We start from the raw sequence: 14351 nt of genomic DNA, 5'->3' as shown, positions 1-14351 counted from the left end.
AATTGAGTTAATGTTGTTTTTATAACTTATTTGGAAACAAGTTATTAGCCAGTACATAGGAACATTAAGCTAAATATGTTTTGTGTGTTGAAAAGGGGAAAAAAGTGATGGAAATTGGAAAAAAATAAGTAGATTGATTCATTCCTGATTATGCAGCTAGTTACAATTTATTGAAATGAACAAATTAATTAAATTAAAAGAGTGATTTGTGCCATATTTCATGGGTGAACTAACTGAAATTGGTCAAATATTTAGCTAGAACCAAAATACTTTTTTTGTTTTGTTTCTAATGTGCTATGGATGAATTCAGGAAATATTTATTTTTCTATTTGGAAACAAATTTGAAGCAAAAAAAGTTAGTTTCTGGAAAGAAGACATAAAATATTTATCTCACTAATGGCTTTGAGATTGTATATTGTTTAATGCTTTTTTCATTCTTGGGGTCAGGTCTATTCAGAGACAACTACTTTGAAAATAGCAAGATTATTTTTTCAATTACTTTTTAGTTTTCTTGTGTTTTGTAAGGGATGTAGCATGGTAAGTACCTCCATTTTACAGATTCCAGTATCTCCCAAGCTTTAACACTTGCCACTGGTGTGACTATGCATTGGGCGCTGGCAGTGTCTTCAGCGTGCCAGCATGTCTTCAGTATGGCATGCAAAGGAGGGATCAGCGGAGGGAAGTAGTGGAGGGATGCTTCATTGTAAATTCATGGCTCTCCAAATGTCACTCAGTAAGTTAAATATTTGGCAAATCTGTGACTAAGATATGAGACTTACATATTCTAGTTAACTTTTGCATTTGAAAAAATCAAACATTTAAGATGGACTACTGGTTGTTAATAATAACATTTTGTGTCATAATAGTATTAATAAAATTTTACATCTCTCTTGCACCTCATTTCATGACATGTATGAGGCAACCACTTAGTAATGTCATTAAAGTCTGTGCCTTGAAATGAAATAAACAAATAAACACACACATAAGTAGTAAACTCTATTTCATTGTAGAAAATATATAGCTAAAGATATGTAACTCACACATTTAAGTAACCAAAAATTTACCTGCAAAGATAAAAATATGAAATGATATTAATGCTATATTCTTTGTTCGTTTTTTTTTTATTGTTGGGGATTCATTGAGGGTACAAGAAACCAGGTTACACTGATTGCATTTATTAGGCAAAGTCCCTCTTGCAATTGTGTCTTGCCCCCAATTCTTTATCCATTATTTAATTTTTATGTTTTCAAGAGAAATTAAAAATACCAATGAACTCATTTTCATTTTCATATATTCATACTATGTGCAACTCTTTAAAACATTTACGTTTATAAACAAATCACTAATTTATATTTAATTATAATATAACTGTCTATAGATGCAAAATTTCACCTGTGTGAAAGTGAAAGACAGATTTTATCATGATCAAGAATTTTGATCTCACTATTATTTGTGAATTATTCTTCCCATCAACACTCTTTAACTTATCCTGCTGCTAAGATAGTTCTAGAGTGTTCATTATTTCCTTCAAAATAACTTGGATAGTTCCTTCGAGAGATGGTCCCAATGCTCCTGCTGTTTCATACACCACTATAAGTATTGAGAAATTGCCGTTTGCTGTTCTGCTATGCTGAAGGTAGGTCTGCAAGCTCTGTACTCTCTGCAGTACAGATTTACAGTTAAGTCTTTTAATTTTATTCCCTATTTTGAGAGAACTATTGCTTTATACACAAATGTTTGCTATTGAAGTATTTTATTGTGTATCATTATACTAGGGGGAAATTTTAATATTTCTATTAATAGTTTATTCAAAAGTTTGTAAGAATGACCTTGTTTAATGAGGATTTACAAAACTCTTTATTCCTCATTTACTTTTTTCCTTTACTCTCCTTTGTTGATAAAGACTATTGATTTTGAGGAAGGTGAATTTCTTGAGATCAGGAATTCAAGACCAGCCTGAGCAAGACCCATCTCAACAAAAAATAGAAAAATTAGCCAGGAGTGTGAGACATACCTGTATTCCTAGCTACTTAGGAGGTTGAGGCAAGAGGATTGCTTGAGCCCAGAGTTTGAGGATGCTGTGAGCTATGATGCCAGGGTGACAGAGTATGAATCCTTCTTTCAAAAAAAAAAAAAGTATGCATTTTCACAATATTGTTTTAAAATATATATGATGGAGTTATGGATATTGAGTCAGTTGGAATGATTTTTCCAGTATTTGTACCTTCACTGTTTTGCTTCATGGGGTATTGGAGGAATGTTAATAGAAAATGAATTTGCTTTCTTGAAGTTAGACCTTCAAACTCCTTGATTGTTTTGATGGATGATAAACATATCTGTAACAGATTGGTTTTCTCCCAGAAGTCATTGTAGCCTTCTCCTAGGTCAAAGGGATCACCTGAACCTGGAGAAGTTGGGAGAAGCAGTGATCTAGCACCTCTGTGGTCAAACCTGCTGTGGGATCCCAAACAGTTCTTAACAGTCCATCAGGGATGAATGATATGGAAGAGACAACTTTCCCTACTGTGGGGAATGTATGAGCAAAATTTTAAATGAAAGAAAATATAACAGTAGAATAGGTCATCTAAGAAGCAGCTGCAGAAGATTTTTAAGGCTACAGCAGTTAATAAGTACAAACCTACTTGTTTTGCACCCTGATCCCACCAATTGGTAGACCTATGCACCAGGATCATCTAAATCCTTCAGTGTTCCAACTGCCTCATTTGTAAAATATGCATGTAAATAGTCTGTTTTATAGGACTATTGTAGGCAAAAGACTTAGTAAACATTCAGTGATAGGTAGTCTTACAAATACTGTATTATAAAGCTATGACTACTGCCTCTAGAAAAATCTTAGAGAGTTTTAATAATATTGGATAATAATATTGCATTATTACACAAAGCTAACCTAGAGATCAGAGCCCATTTAAAAAAATCATATGTGTAATTATTTCTGAATATCTGTTAAATGTAACCACTAAGCAGGGCAGTTTACAGAGTTTTGAGGTAAATCAGACAAATTCTAATACCACAGATTAATGATGATGTGTAGAAAAAGTGTAATAGCCACATCACACAGCAGCTAAACAAAATTTAAATAGTACATAGCATTAGTTTTCATTCCCTACATACCCTGATGCTTTATTTTATGTATTTTATACTTAATGCAGTCGTACCATAATCTAGGTAAAATTCTGTTATGGAGAGAATATGGATTCATCAGTAGAGTTCAAAATTTTTAACAGAAAATTTCTGACTATAGCTCTATTTAACACCCAGTGTCTGTAGCTATTTTCACTCTTAAAAAGGGAAAAAAGAAATGAGTTAAAATCATGGACATTTGTATTACAGGGGGCCTTAGATCAGAACTAAATCTACAGTGAGCATTATATTACGTGCCCAATTCATTTTACAGACAGTATGTGTAATCCCCATATTAGACATTTTGCAAAATTTACAATCCCCTTTCATATTATTTGAAATACAAAAGGAAAAATGTAAATCAAGTTTTTCAAGACCAAAACAAATCCATTCACAAGTTTTTTCTTTTTATATATTATTGTTGTTGTTATTCATTTATTTATTTTTAATTTCTTCATAGGCAACCGGGACTTGGCCTATGTTAAAGCAATGCCTAATTTCACAGATGTGGCAGAATTCATTCTCCTGGGGCTGACCTGTCGTCAGGAGCTACAGGTCCTCTTTTTTGTGGTGTTTTTGATAGTTTACTTGATCACTCTGGTAGGAAATATTGGCATGATCATTTTGATCAGCGTGAGTCCTCAGCTTCAGAGCCCTATGTACTTTTTCCTAAGTCATCTGTCTTTTGCAGACGTATGGTTCTCTTCCAATGTCACCCCTAAAATGCTGGAGAACTTAATATCTAAGACAAAAACCATTTCCTACGTGGGGTGTTTGGTGCAGTGCTACTTCTTCATCGCCCTTGTCCACGTGGAGGTTTATGTCTTGGCGGTGATGGCCTTTGACCGCTACATGGCCATCTGCAACCCTCTGCTTTACAGCAGTAAAATGTCCAGGACTGTGTGCGTGCGGCTCATCGCCGTGCCCTACGTCTACGGATTCTCTGTCAGTCTCATCTGCACGCTGTGGACTTACGGCTTGTACTTCTGTGGGAACTTTGAAATCAACCACTTCTACTGTGCAGATCCCCCTCTCATCAAGATCGCCTGCGGGGGGGTGCACGTCAAAGAGTACACCATGATAGTGATCGCGGGAATCAACTTCACCTACTCGCTCTGCGTGGTCCTGGTCTCCTACACGCTCATCGCGGCGGCCGTGCTGCGCATGCGCTCCGCGCAGGGCCGGAGGAAGGCCTTCTCCACCTGCGGCTCCCACTTGACCGCAGTTTCCATGTTTTACGGGACCCTCATCTTCATGTATCTCAGGCGGCCCACCGAGGAATCTGTGGAGCAGGGAAAAATGGTGGCCGTGTTTTACACCACAGTGATTCCCATGCTGAACCCCATGATCTATAGTCTGAGAAACAAAGACGTGAAAGAGGCTGTCAGCAAAGCCATCGCCAAGGGGAACTTGGGGCGATAAAACTGCAATAGATAGATTCGTGATAATGTTTGTTTGTATTATAAATGACCGGGCACAAACGTCCCAGAACAAAAGCTGTAGCTTTAAGGACAACTCTTACATACACTGAGGGGTCCCCTGTAACAGAAGGATGTTTTGCCCCCATGAATGGACTTTTAGTTACCAAGCATGGTTTCTCTTACATCTGTAACCACATTTATGAACGCTGACATGTCGCTCAGAGCATATTAACATTGTGCTAAGTGTCGTTATTGCAGGACTCACGATAATTTTAAATAAATAAATGATAATTTCGAGATATGCTTGTTAGTAATAGTTGTTTCCTAAAGTATTTTGTAGGTAGATGTTACTCAACCTAGATTTCTTGTGACATATGTCATTTCTGAGAAAAAAAGTAAAAAATTCATTTTGTTTTCCTGACCACACAATGTTGATAAACTTGCTTTACCAAAGAGTGTTCAAAATAATTTTTTTAATTAATTTATTTATTTTTTATTAAATCATAGCTGTGTACATTAATGTGATCATGGGGCACCATACACTAGTTTCATAGACCGTTTGACACATTTTCATCACACTGTTTAACATAGCCTTCCTGGCATTTTCTGAGTTATTGTGCTAAGACATTTACATTCCACATATACTAAGTTTCACATGTACCCTTGTAAGATGCACCGCAGGTATAATCCCACCAATCCTTCGCCTTGTGTCTTAATACAATCCTGTTTGTCATCAGAATGCCTTATTCAATAATAAATAATGTCTGCATTTCCAACTGTCTGTTTTCCTATCCTAACTCTATTTTTTGGTTTAAATTATGGTGTGTGTGTATATGTGTGTGTGTGTGTATTTTTCTTTCTTTCTTTTTTTTTTTTGAAGCAGAGTCTTCCTCTGTTGCCTCAGGATAGAGTGCCATGACATCAGCCTAGCTCATAGCAACCTCAAAGTCCTGGGTTCAAGTGATCCTTCTGCCTCAGCCTCCTGTATAGCTGGGACTACAGGCACCCACCATGATGCCTAGCTGATTATTATATTTTTAGTAGAGATGGGGTCTTGCTCTTGCTCAGGCTGGTCTCAAACTCATGGTCTCAAATCAGGCTTAAATGATTCTCCTGCCTTGGCCTCCCAGAGTGCTAGAATGACATACATGAGCCACCACACCTAGCCCTACATATAAATATATATATATATATATAGTGTGTGTGTGTGTGTGTGTGTGTGTGTGTGTGTGTAACAGGGTAAACTATCCCTGATGGAAAATTTTCCTGCCAAAGACAAACCAGTATATATTTTCTGACACTTAAAATCTGAGCTTGGGCAATAGCGTATTATCTCAGCAATTCATTGTTGATTTTATGGTTTTAAATTTGTTCGTTTTCAGCTTATCCTTACTAAAATTAAATTTTTTAATTCTGTATGTAGCAACTTAAACTTTCAGTGCCTGATGTTGATCAACCAGATAAGAAACATTGTTTGAACAAATGCCCTTGGACAAAGGATGAATTCAAATGCCATCAGTAGAGTTCAACATGGTAACCACTGGGCCTAGTTAATAAATTTTAAAAGCTGACTGTTTAATTTATCTGGATTGTTCTACATTTTATTTTTGCCCCAGGCAAATTGGAAATTTAACTACCCCAGGTGGTTCTTACACATGGGAGGCAAATGAGGGGTAGAAGTCATTTCTGATGAATTTATTCTTTAGTAAGTGCTAATCCTATTATAGGAGCACATGATTCAGTACATAAAATGGACTCTAATAAGTTACATTTAGTTGTAATAATGCCTCTTATAAGATGAACTAGGTCAAACACAGATAGAATTGTTATTCAGGCGAATTTACCATGGTTCACTTTCCTAATAATAAAGAATGGATTCAAGTATAGCAGTTGGATGCATACTATTTTTTACATTTAGATTCTCACAGCGGAAATTATGGTAACACTATTTTTGCATTTTTATACCACAACAGAATGGTTTTCAGGACACCATTCTGACATCTTAGAGCTCTGGGGCTGTTTTTCGAGGGCCTGAAGTTCAAATGCCTTCAGAACCACCCTGATGTTTTCTTGAGGATCCATGTGTCTGTATTGACCTCCTTAGAAAACAGTCATTTGGCCATATCTTTGGTTTTCTCTCCCAACACGCTTTTTCATCCTTACCATGGCTAGGTTGAAAGTTTCTTAAATTGCTCTATTTTGCTTCTCTTTTCATTAAAAATTCTATCTTAAGTCATTTTTTTTTTCTTCTTACATCTTATTGTATGTGGTTAACAGGGGTCACATAGTTCAAAATTTTGCTTAGCCTTATTTTTTTGCCTGAAATATTTGTTTGTCTGAAACTCATCCTCCAGAAATCCCTACAGAAGGGGTGTGGAACCTACAGCCTTGGGACCACATGTGACCTTCAGGACCCTTGAATGTGGCCTTTTAACTGAATCTAATTTTTTCTATATACATATGCGTGTGTGTATGTGTGTGTATACACACATACAAAGTTCATGTGCAACTTAAATAGATGAACTGTGTGGCCACACATACATGTATACACACAAGCACACACATTTATTTCTTTATTTATATTTTATTTATTAATTTATTAGATATGACGTGCTAGGGAATTGGCTCACAAGACTATGAAGGCTGAGAATACCCACAACAGTCCTGTTGCAAACTGGAAACCTTCGGATGCCAGTAAAATGGCTCAGTCCAAATCCTAAAGCCTCAGAACTGGGGAAGCTGATCATGCAATTCTCTCTGATTCTGAAGGCCTGAGAAGCCTGGAGGATACTGGTTCATGTCCTGGAGTTTTAAGCTGGAGATCTTGAGCTTCAAGGTCCAAGAGCAGGAAGAGGAGTATCTCATCTTCAGGAAGGAGAACAAGAGAGGGCAAGAGGGGACTGAACTCACTTTTATTAGCAACCCTCTCATGAGATAGTGGCATAAATCCACTCATGAAGCAGAGCCCCCACTGCCTAATTGTAATGGTCACACCTCTTAATACCAACACAATGACAACCGAATTCAACAAGAGTATTGGAGGGGACATTTAACCACAGCATTCACCCCACTACGGATACTAATTTTCTACCTTTGACCATTGTGTGTCTCTATAACAGTATACCAGAGAATGGGTAATTTATAAAGAATGGTGATTTATTTCTTATAGTTCTAAGGCTGGGAAGTTCAAGGTCAAGGTGCCTGCATCTTGTAAGGGCCTTCCTGCATGTGATGGCAGAAGGCATTTCATCGTGAGAAAACAAGAGAGAGCAATGGGGGCTGAGAATGCATATGTGGCAACGTATATCTTCATTAAATATTCTAGTCTTTCATTATAGTCAAGATTATCCGCCCATTTCATTTCTCTAAACAAACATCTGTGAATACACACCACCCATCCATGTATACATGTTTATGTGAATATGTGTATATATGTGTGCATAGACGTAATTTTAGAATCTCTGTTATTTGCTAAAAGAAAATCCATTCATATTTTGGTTATAAGTGCATCATATTTACAAATTAGCTAGAGGTTATAAGTTACATAGCAATATATTAATATGCTCCTCTATGATTATATGCTATGCTTCTTTATTATTTAGGAATTTTAAGCATCCCACACTAAACTTTTTAAATGTCTTCCTATCAGTCCTTTAGTTTACTTTACAATCCTGGATTTTTCCCCCTATATTACAGCCAGAAGTATTTTGTAATTGATAATGATGCATGATTGAGATTCAATGACAGGTATATGAGATTGGCCAATTAAGTGTGCAACCTCATCCTAGAAAAAGTACTATATATCTCATTGATGAATGTCACCATGGCCACCTTCAAAGTACTTCCCTTGGGAAGCTACGCACTTGGTAAGCTACGCAGCACCTGGTCTACCCTTCAGAGCAATTTTGGAACTCTTTTTCTGGAATGGCTGTCTGAGCTGTTATCACATAAAAACACACAACAGTGATGAATGCCATTCAGCAAGACACCACCACACAGTACACATTGACATGAGCATACTGTGAGACACTGATATACCAAGGTTATGAAACCTTACCAAGTTGTTTGTACAGTGCAGTCAGTGTAAGCACACAGTGGAAAGTTTGTGAACTTAATTGTCAAACCTCACATATGTATATATGGTATGTGGGTATATATAGTTTGTAACTGGCCATGTTAATAACATTTTAGTAGCTTGTAAAGTTTTCATTGGCTCTTCTATATTATCACTCAGATATAATGGGATATCTCTCCCCTGTTTGCTGACACTTATGTCTTTGATCTATCTTGTTATCTCACTGTACTTGTCTCTTTCTTCCTAGTCTCTGTTTTCCCTACTGCCAACCTTCCCTAGGCTAGAGTTTTAGGAAAGAAAATAATCATAAGGACAATAAGAATCCCTCTATTTCCTGGTTCTAATTGAGGTGATTCTACTCTTTCCTTGTTAAATATGACAATGACTATTGATTAGTGACAGTTCATCTTTATTACTGCATTAATATTCTTGTTGCTGCTTTCCTAGTAGCTTTACTTATGAAGAGAGCTTTATTTTTTATCAAACACTTTTTTAAAAAATTTCTTGAGATTGGGCGGCGCCTGTGGCTCAAGGAGTAGGGCGCCAGTCCCATATGCCGGAGGTGGTGGGTTCAAACCTAGCCCCGGCCAAAAAAAAAAAAAAAAAATTTCTTGAGATAACAGTGCACTTTTTCTTTTGTTCTGTAATTTTTTAAATGACACTAATTAATTCCAACAATGAAATAACATTCTTAATTAGAATAGAATACCAGAAAAATATAGTGTCTCAAAATAAATTTAGGAATTGTTTGCCATTTAATTCTGTCAGATAGCATTTTTAATGTCTATTTTTCTCTCTGGCAATATCCTTTCTGCTGATAAATCACAAGCACTGTTAAAAATAGAATCAATATTGCTCGTGTGAATCACTGCTAATATAGAGGCAGTGTGCTTCATCACTAAGAGCCTTCCAAGAAATCTGTCAACAAAGCTTTTATAATGACCACTGATTTCAATTATAATATATCATTAGTTTTTCTGTTCTCTATTTACAACTGAAGAAAATAAGACTCAGTAGAAGAAAACATGGGTGCCCCAAAACACCCAAGTTGTATAACTTTAAAATAGAGGATACAATTTTCTCCTTGTCACTCCCCACATTAATCACATCAACCTCTTAACAATTTATTTATTAATTTTTCCTTTTATGTCGAATTTCAAAATCAATTTACCTGAGATTATTTTTTTCTCTATCCAATTTTAGGTACTTAATTTCTAATTCACCTAGTGTCAATTTTTCTTGTTTACTCACAAAAGGGCATAGGGCTGTTCATGAATATAATGCTCTGAATATGCCTTCATTTGTAAATGCACACACAAAATATTATTTTCCTGTTGTTTAAACTATACATTTGATATTTTCCTTCAAGTAAGTTTATTTTAGTACTGTTCACTAGAGTGACATTACCTTTTGATATAATTTGTGCTTTTCAATGAGATTTTTGAGGACTGCCCTATTTCTAGAAATTGATAAGAATGTAATCATCAGCATTTATCTTAGTTCAGTCCATAATCCATACCCTCAAAATATGCAGAAACCAGTAATCTGTCCAGTTGTTGCAGTTCACAGGCCATCACTGCTATCAAACTATAAAGACACAGCATATTCTATCTTATATTGTTAGCATGTACACTCTCACAGTTAAGGTTTATGTACTATCTACATGTGAATTTGGGCTTTAACTGGCTGTCTATATTGGATTTCTTATTCAGGAAACAACGAACATCTCTTGCTAAAAAAAAAAAAAAAAACTTGTGGTAAACGATGCAGTTTGCCATTAAATTTGAAAAGTGTCAATCAATAATTATATTCCCAAAGTTATTTGATACAGAATAATATGGAGAATCAAGCACAGAATTTAGAAGTTCCCAAATGCCTATTGCCTTATACTATACAATGCAAAAGGATTTACTTTAGCAATTCTATTTTTAGTTGGGCTAACAGAATTCAGTGTCTGGCAAAATTTTTTTTAAATGTTAATTTCTGTAACTACCATTGTTACTCTAGTGATTTTATTAAATAATTATTCATAAGTAAAAAGAAATGAAATCAGAGTTTGCTCAAGAGTTGATGATGAAACTGTCTCTCTGGGTCTTATTACAGAACTCTTTGGCAAACAGAATTCCCTACTGTAATTGCTATAAAATGTGTGTTTTCTCACTAATCAGTTTCCAGGGGCCTTATTAAAATGATTGTATTCTCAGTTTTTATATGGACACATATTAACTGAAATCAGTGTCAACAAACTCAAAGTTTCAACTTTTTCATTAACATTAATGACTACACAGTTTGTTTTGAGGATGTTAGATGATTATCTGATTCCTTAGGGATGGCCATTCTCTCCATCTTGAAGCATCTTCCTTTGGGAGACAAAGTGGTTTAGTGGCAAGATAAGAATTTGGATCCATACCTAGGTTTGTGCCCAGGCTTTTCCCCATTTTACCTGCGCACTCTTGGGATGGTTATAAACTCAGAACCTCAAATAGGAAATGGAAATACTACTTACAACAGAGAGTTATAGTAAACTTCTAATGAATACTAAATTACTTTGCAAACTGAAAATTAATGATAATACCAACAATAATAATTACATTGTCTAACTTTTTAAAATTTTACAATTGACCCTTTCTTCTTTTTTTTTTTTCCTGAAACATTACAATAGTACAAATGATTTTGGTTACATGGATTGCTTTTGAAATGTTTCAGTTAGGGTTATAAGAGTATTTATCACATGTACTGTTCATGGTACTTGTTAACATAACATACACTAATATTTTGTTAACCACTCATGAATTGATAGGCACTTGGGTTGAGACCACATCTTAGCAATTGCAAATTTGAGTTCAGGTGACTTTTTGATAAGATGACTTCTTGCCAGTAGCGAATTGCTGGATCAAACAATAACGTTTACTTTTATTTCTTTGAGGTATCTCAATACCGTTTTCCATAGAGATTATGCTAATGTGCAGTCCCACCAACAGTATGTAAGCTTTCTTGTCTCTGTATTCATACTAGCATCTATGGTTTTGGTCTTTTTTATAAAAATCATTCTTACTGGGGAAAGATGATATCTCATTGTGGTTTTCATTTGCATTTCCCTTATGATTAGTGACATTGAGCAATTTTTCATATGTTTATTGGCATATGAAAAATGTCTATCTTCTTTTGAAAAGCTTCTGCTTGTGCCTTTTGTCCACTTTTAAATGGGGTTGTTTGTTTTATCCTGCTGATTTCCTTGAGTTCATTGTAGATTCTAGTCATTAGCCCTTTGTCTGATATATAGTTTGTAGATATTTTCTCCCATTCTGTAGGCTGTCTGCTTGCTTTGTTGATTTCCTTAGTTGTGCAGAAGATTTTTAATTTAATAAAGTCCCATGTACTTATTTTTGTTGTTGCTGTACTTGCCATTGGGTTCTTAGTCATAAATTCTTTGCCTAGGCTCATATCTAGGAGAGATTTTCCTACACTTTCTGCTAGAATTTCCATGGTTTCATGCCCCACATTTAAATCTTTCACCCATCTTGAGTTAATTTTGTTAATTTTTGTTAATTTTGAGCCATATGATGCTATTTCATTGTTCCGCATGTGGGTATCCAATTTTTCCACCACCATTTATTGAATAAGGCTCCTTTGCTCTAGTGTGTGTTGCTCTCTGCTTTGTGAAAGACGAATCGGCTGTATGGGGATAGTTCTATGCTATTTTCCATTAGTCTATGTCTCTAATTTTGTGCCTGTACCATGCAGTTTGGGTTATTATATCCTTGTAGTACAGTTTGAAGTCTGGAAATATGATGGCTCAAGTTTTTTTTTTTTTTTTTTTGTAGAGGCAGAGTCTCACTTTATCACCCTTGGTAGAGTGCCATGGCATCACACAGCTCACAGCAACCTCCAACTCCTGGGCTTAGGCAATTCTCTTACCTCAGGCCCCATCTCCACCCTGCGAGTAGCTGGGACTATAGGTGCCCACCACAGTGCCCGGCTATTTTTTTGTTATAGTTTGGCGGGGGCTGGGTTTGAACCCGCCACCCTCAGCATATGGGGCCCACACCCTACCCACTGAGCCACAGGTTTAACTTAAGATTATATTGGCAATTTGGGCTCTTTATTGGTTTCAAACAAAGAGTATAACTATTATTTTCTAGATTGGTGAGATATGCTATTTTGATGGTCATGAAATTGAATCTGTAATTCACTTTGGATAGTATGATCATTTTGATTCTATTCACCCATGAGCATGATATATTCATCCATTTGTGTCATCTATGATGTCTTTCCTTAGTGTTTCATAGTTCTTTCATAGTTCTTTCATAGTTCTTCGTTCTTTCATAGTTCTTGACTAGTGGCTTATCATATATGAGTTTTAAATTTTGTGATAGGTTTTACCTATGCCCTAATTTGTTGATGGTTTTTATTATGAAATGGTGTTGGATTTTGTCAAAATCTATTGAAATTACCAGGTGGTCTTTGGTTTTGCTTCTTTTTATCATATCTAACTTTCAAATTTTGTGATATGTTTTATCTATGCCGTTTGTTGATAGTTTTTATTATGAAATGGTGTTGGATTTTGTCAAAATCTATTGAAATAATCAGGTGGTCTTTTGTTTTGCTTCTGTGATTATGTTGTGAATCACATTTATTTATTTACACATGTTGAAGCATTAAGCCCACTTGGTTATGGTGGATCATTTTCTGGATGGGCTGTTGAATTCAGTTTGCTAGCATTTTACTGAGGATTTATGCATCTAGTGATATGGTATTAGCAGACATATTGGTCTGTAGTTTTCGTATCAAGGTGACACTAGGTAGGTTCATAGAATGAATTGGGGAAGAGGATTCCCTCCCTCTCAACGTTATGGAATACTTTCTGCAGCATGTATACCAACTCTTCTATGCTGGTCTCATAAAATCTGACTATGAATACATGTGGTCAGACTTTTTTTTATTTTTTTTGGTTGGAAGATTTTTTATTACTGCTTCAACTTCTCAGCTCATTATTTGTTTAGAATTTCTATTTCTTCCTGATTGAGTTTTGAGAATTTGTGTGTTCCAGAATTTGTCCATTTCCTCTACATCTTGAGTTTATGTACATAGAGATTTTTATAGTATTTACAAATGATATTTCATATTTATATGTTATCAGTTGTGACATTAGCTTTTCCATTTCTGGTTGTGCTTATTTGACTACATTCTATTCTATTCTTGGTTAATGTTTTAAGAGGTTTATAAAAGCTAGAAATAATTTATATATGAGGAGTAACTTATAATTAATATTAAATTACTTTGAAAACTGTAGATTAATGGTAATACTAACACTAATTATAACAGTGTCTAACATTCATTTGTTGCTTATTTCATCCTAGATAAGCTTTTAAATATGTTTATATACATTATGTTATTAATACATTAATCAGAACATTGTGAATATAGATAAAATGATCCCACGTTTCAAACAAGAAAAGAGAGCCTCAGATAGTTTAAACAATTTTCATCAAGCCACAGTCAATACATGTGTTAGCTAGAATCCATATTCAAGGTCTAACTGTAGAATGAGTATTCTTAAGTACTCTGTGCTTTCACTCTCTCTATATAATTTTTTCAAAATTAATTCTAAGATAGTCAAGCATACATTATGATAATATCCCTTTCTGTAATAAATCTGGTATTCTCTTGTTATTTTTAGTAGCAGGATGAATAGTTTATTAGAAATATAGATA

General features: G+C 35.2%; 1 protein-coding gene across 1 annotated transcript; it reads left to right on the top strand.

The window, feature by feature from the left end:
- The first annotated feature begins 3630 nt into the window (after positions 1-3630).
- LOC128565712 (olfactory receptor 5M9) lies at positions 3631-4563 on the top strand. The gene has a single exon (XM_053562384.1). The coding sequence runs from the start codon at positions 3631-3633 to the stop codon at positions 4561-4563; it is 933 nt and encodes a 310-aa protein (XP_053418359.1).
- The last annotated feature ends 9788 nt before the right edge of the window (positions 4564-14351 follow it).

The sequence above is a fragment of the Nycticebus coucang genome, chromosome 14 (genome assembly GCF_027406575.1).
Source record: "Nycticebus coucang isolate mNycCou1 chromosome 14, mNycCou1.pri, whole genome shotgun sequence".
In the NCBI taxonomy this organism is placed as follows: Eukaryota; Metazoa; Chordata; class Mammalia; order Primates; family Lorisidae; genus Nycticebus; species Nycticebus coucang.
The sequence above is the reverse complement of the archived record's forward strand: the minus strand, read 5'-3'. Positions and strand labels throughout refer to the sequence as shown.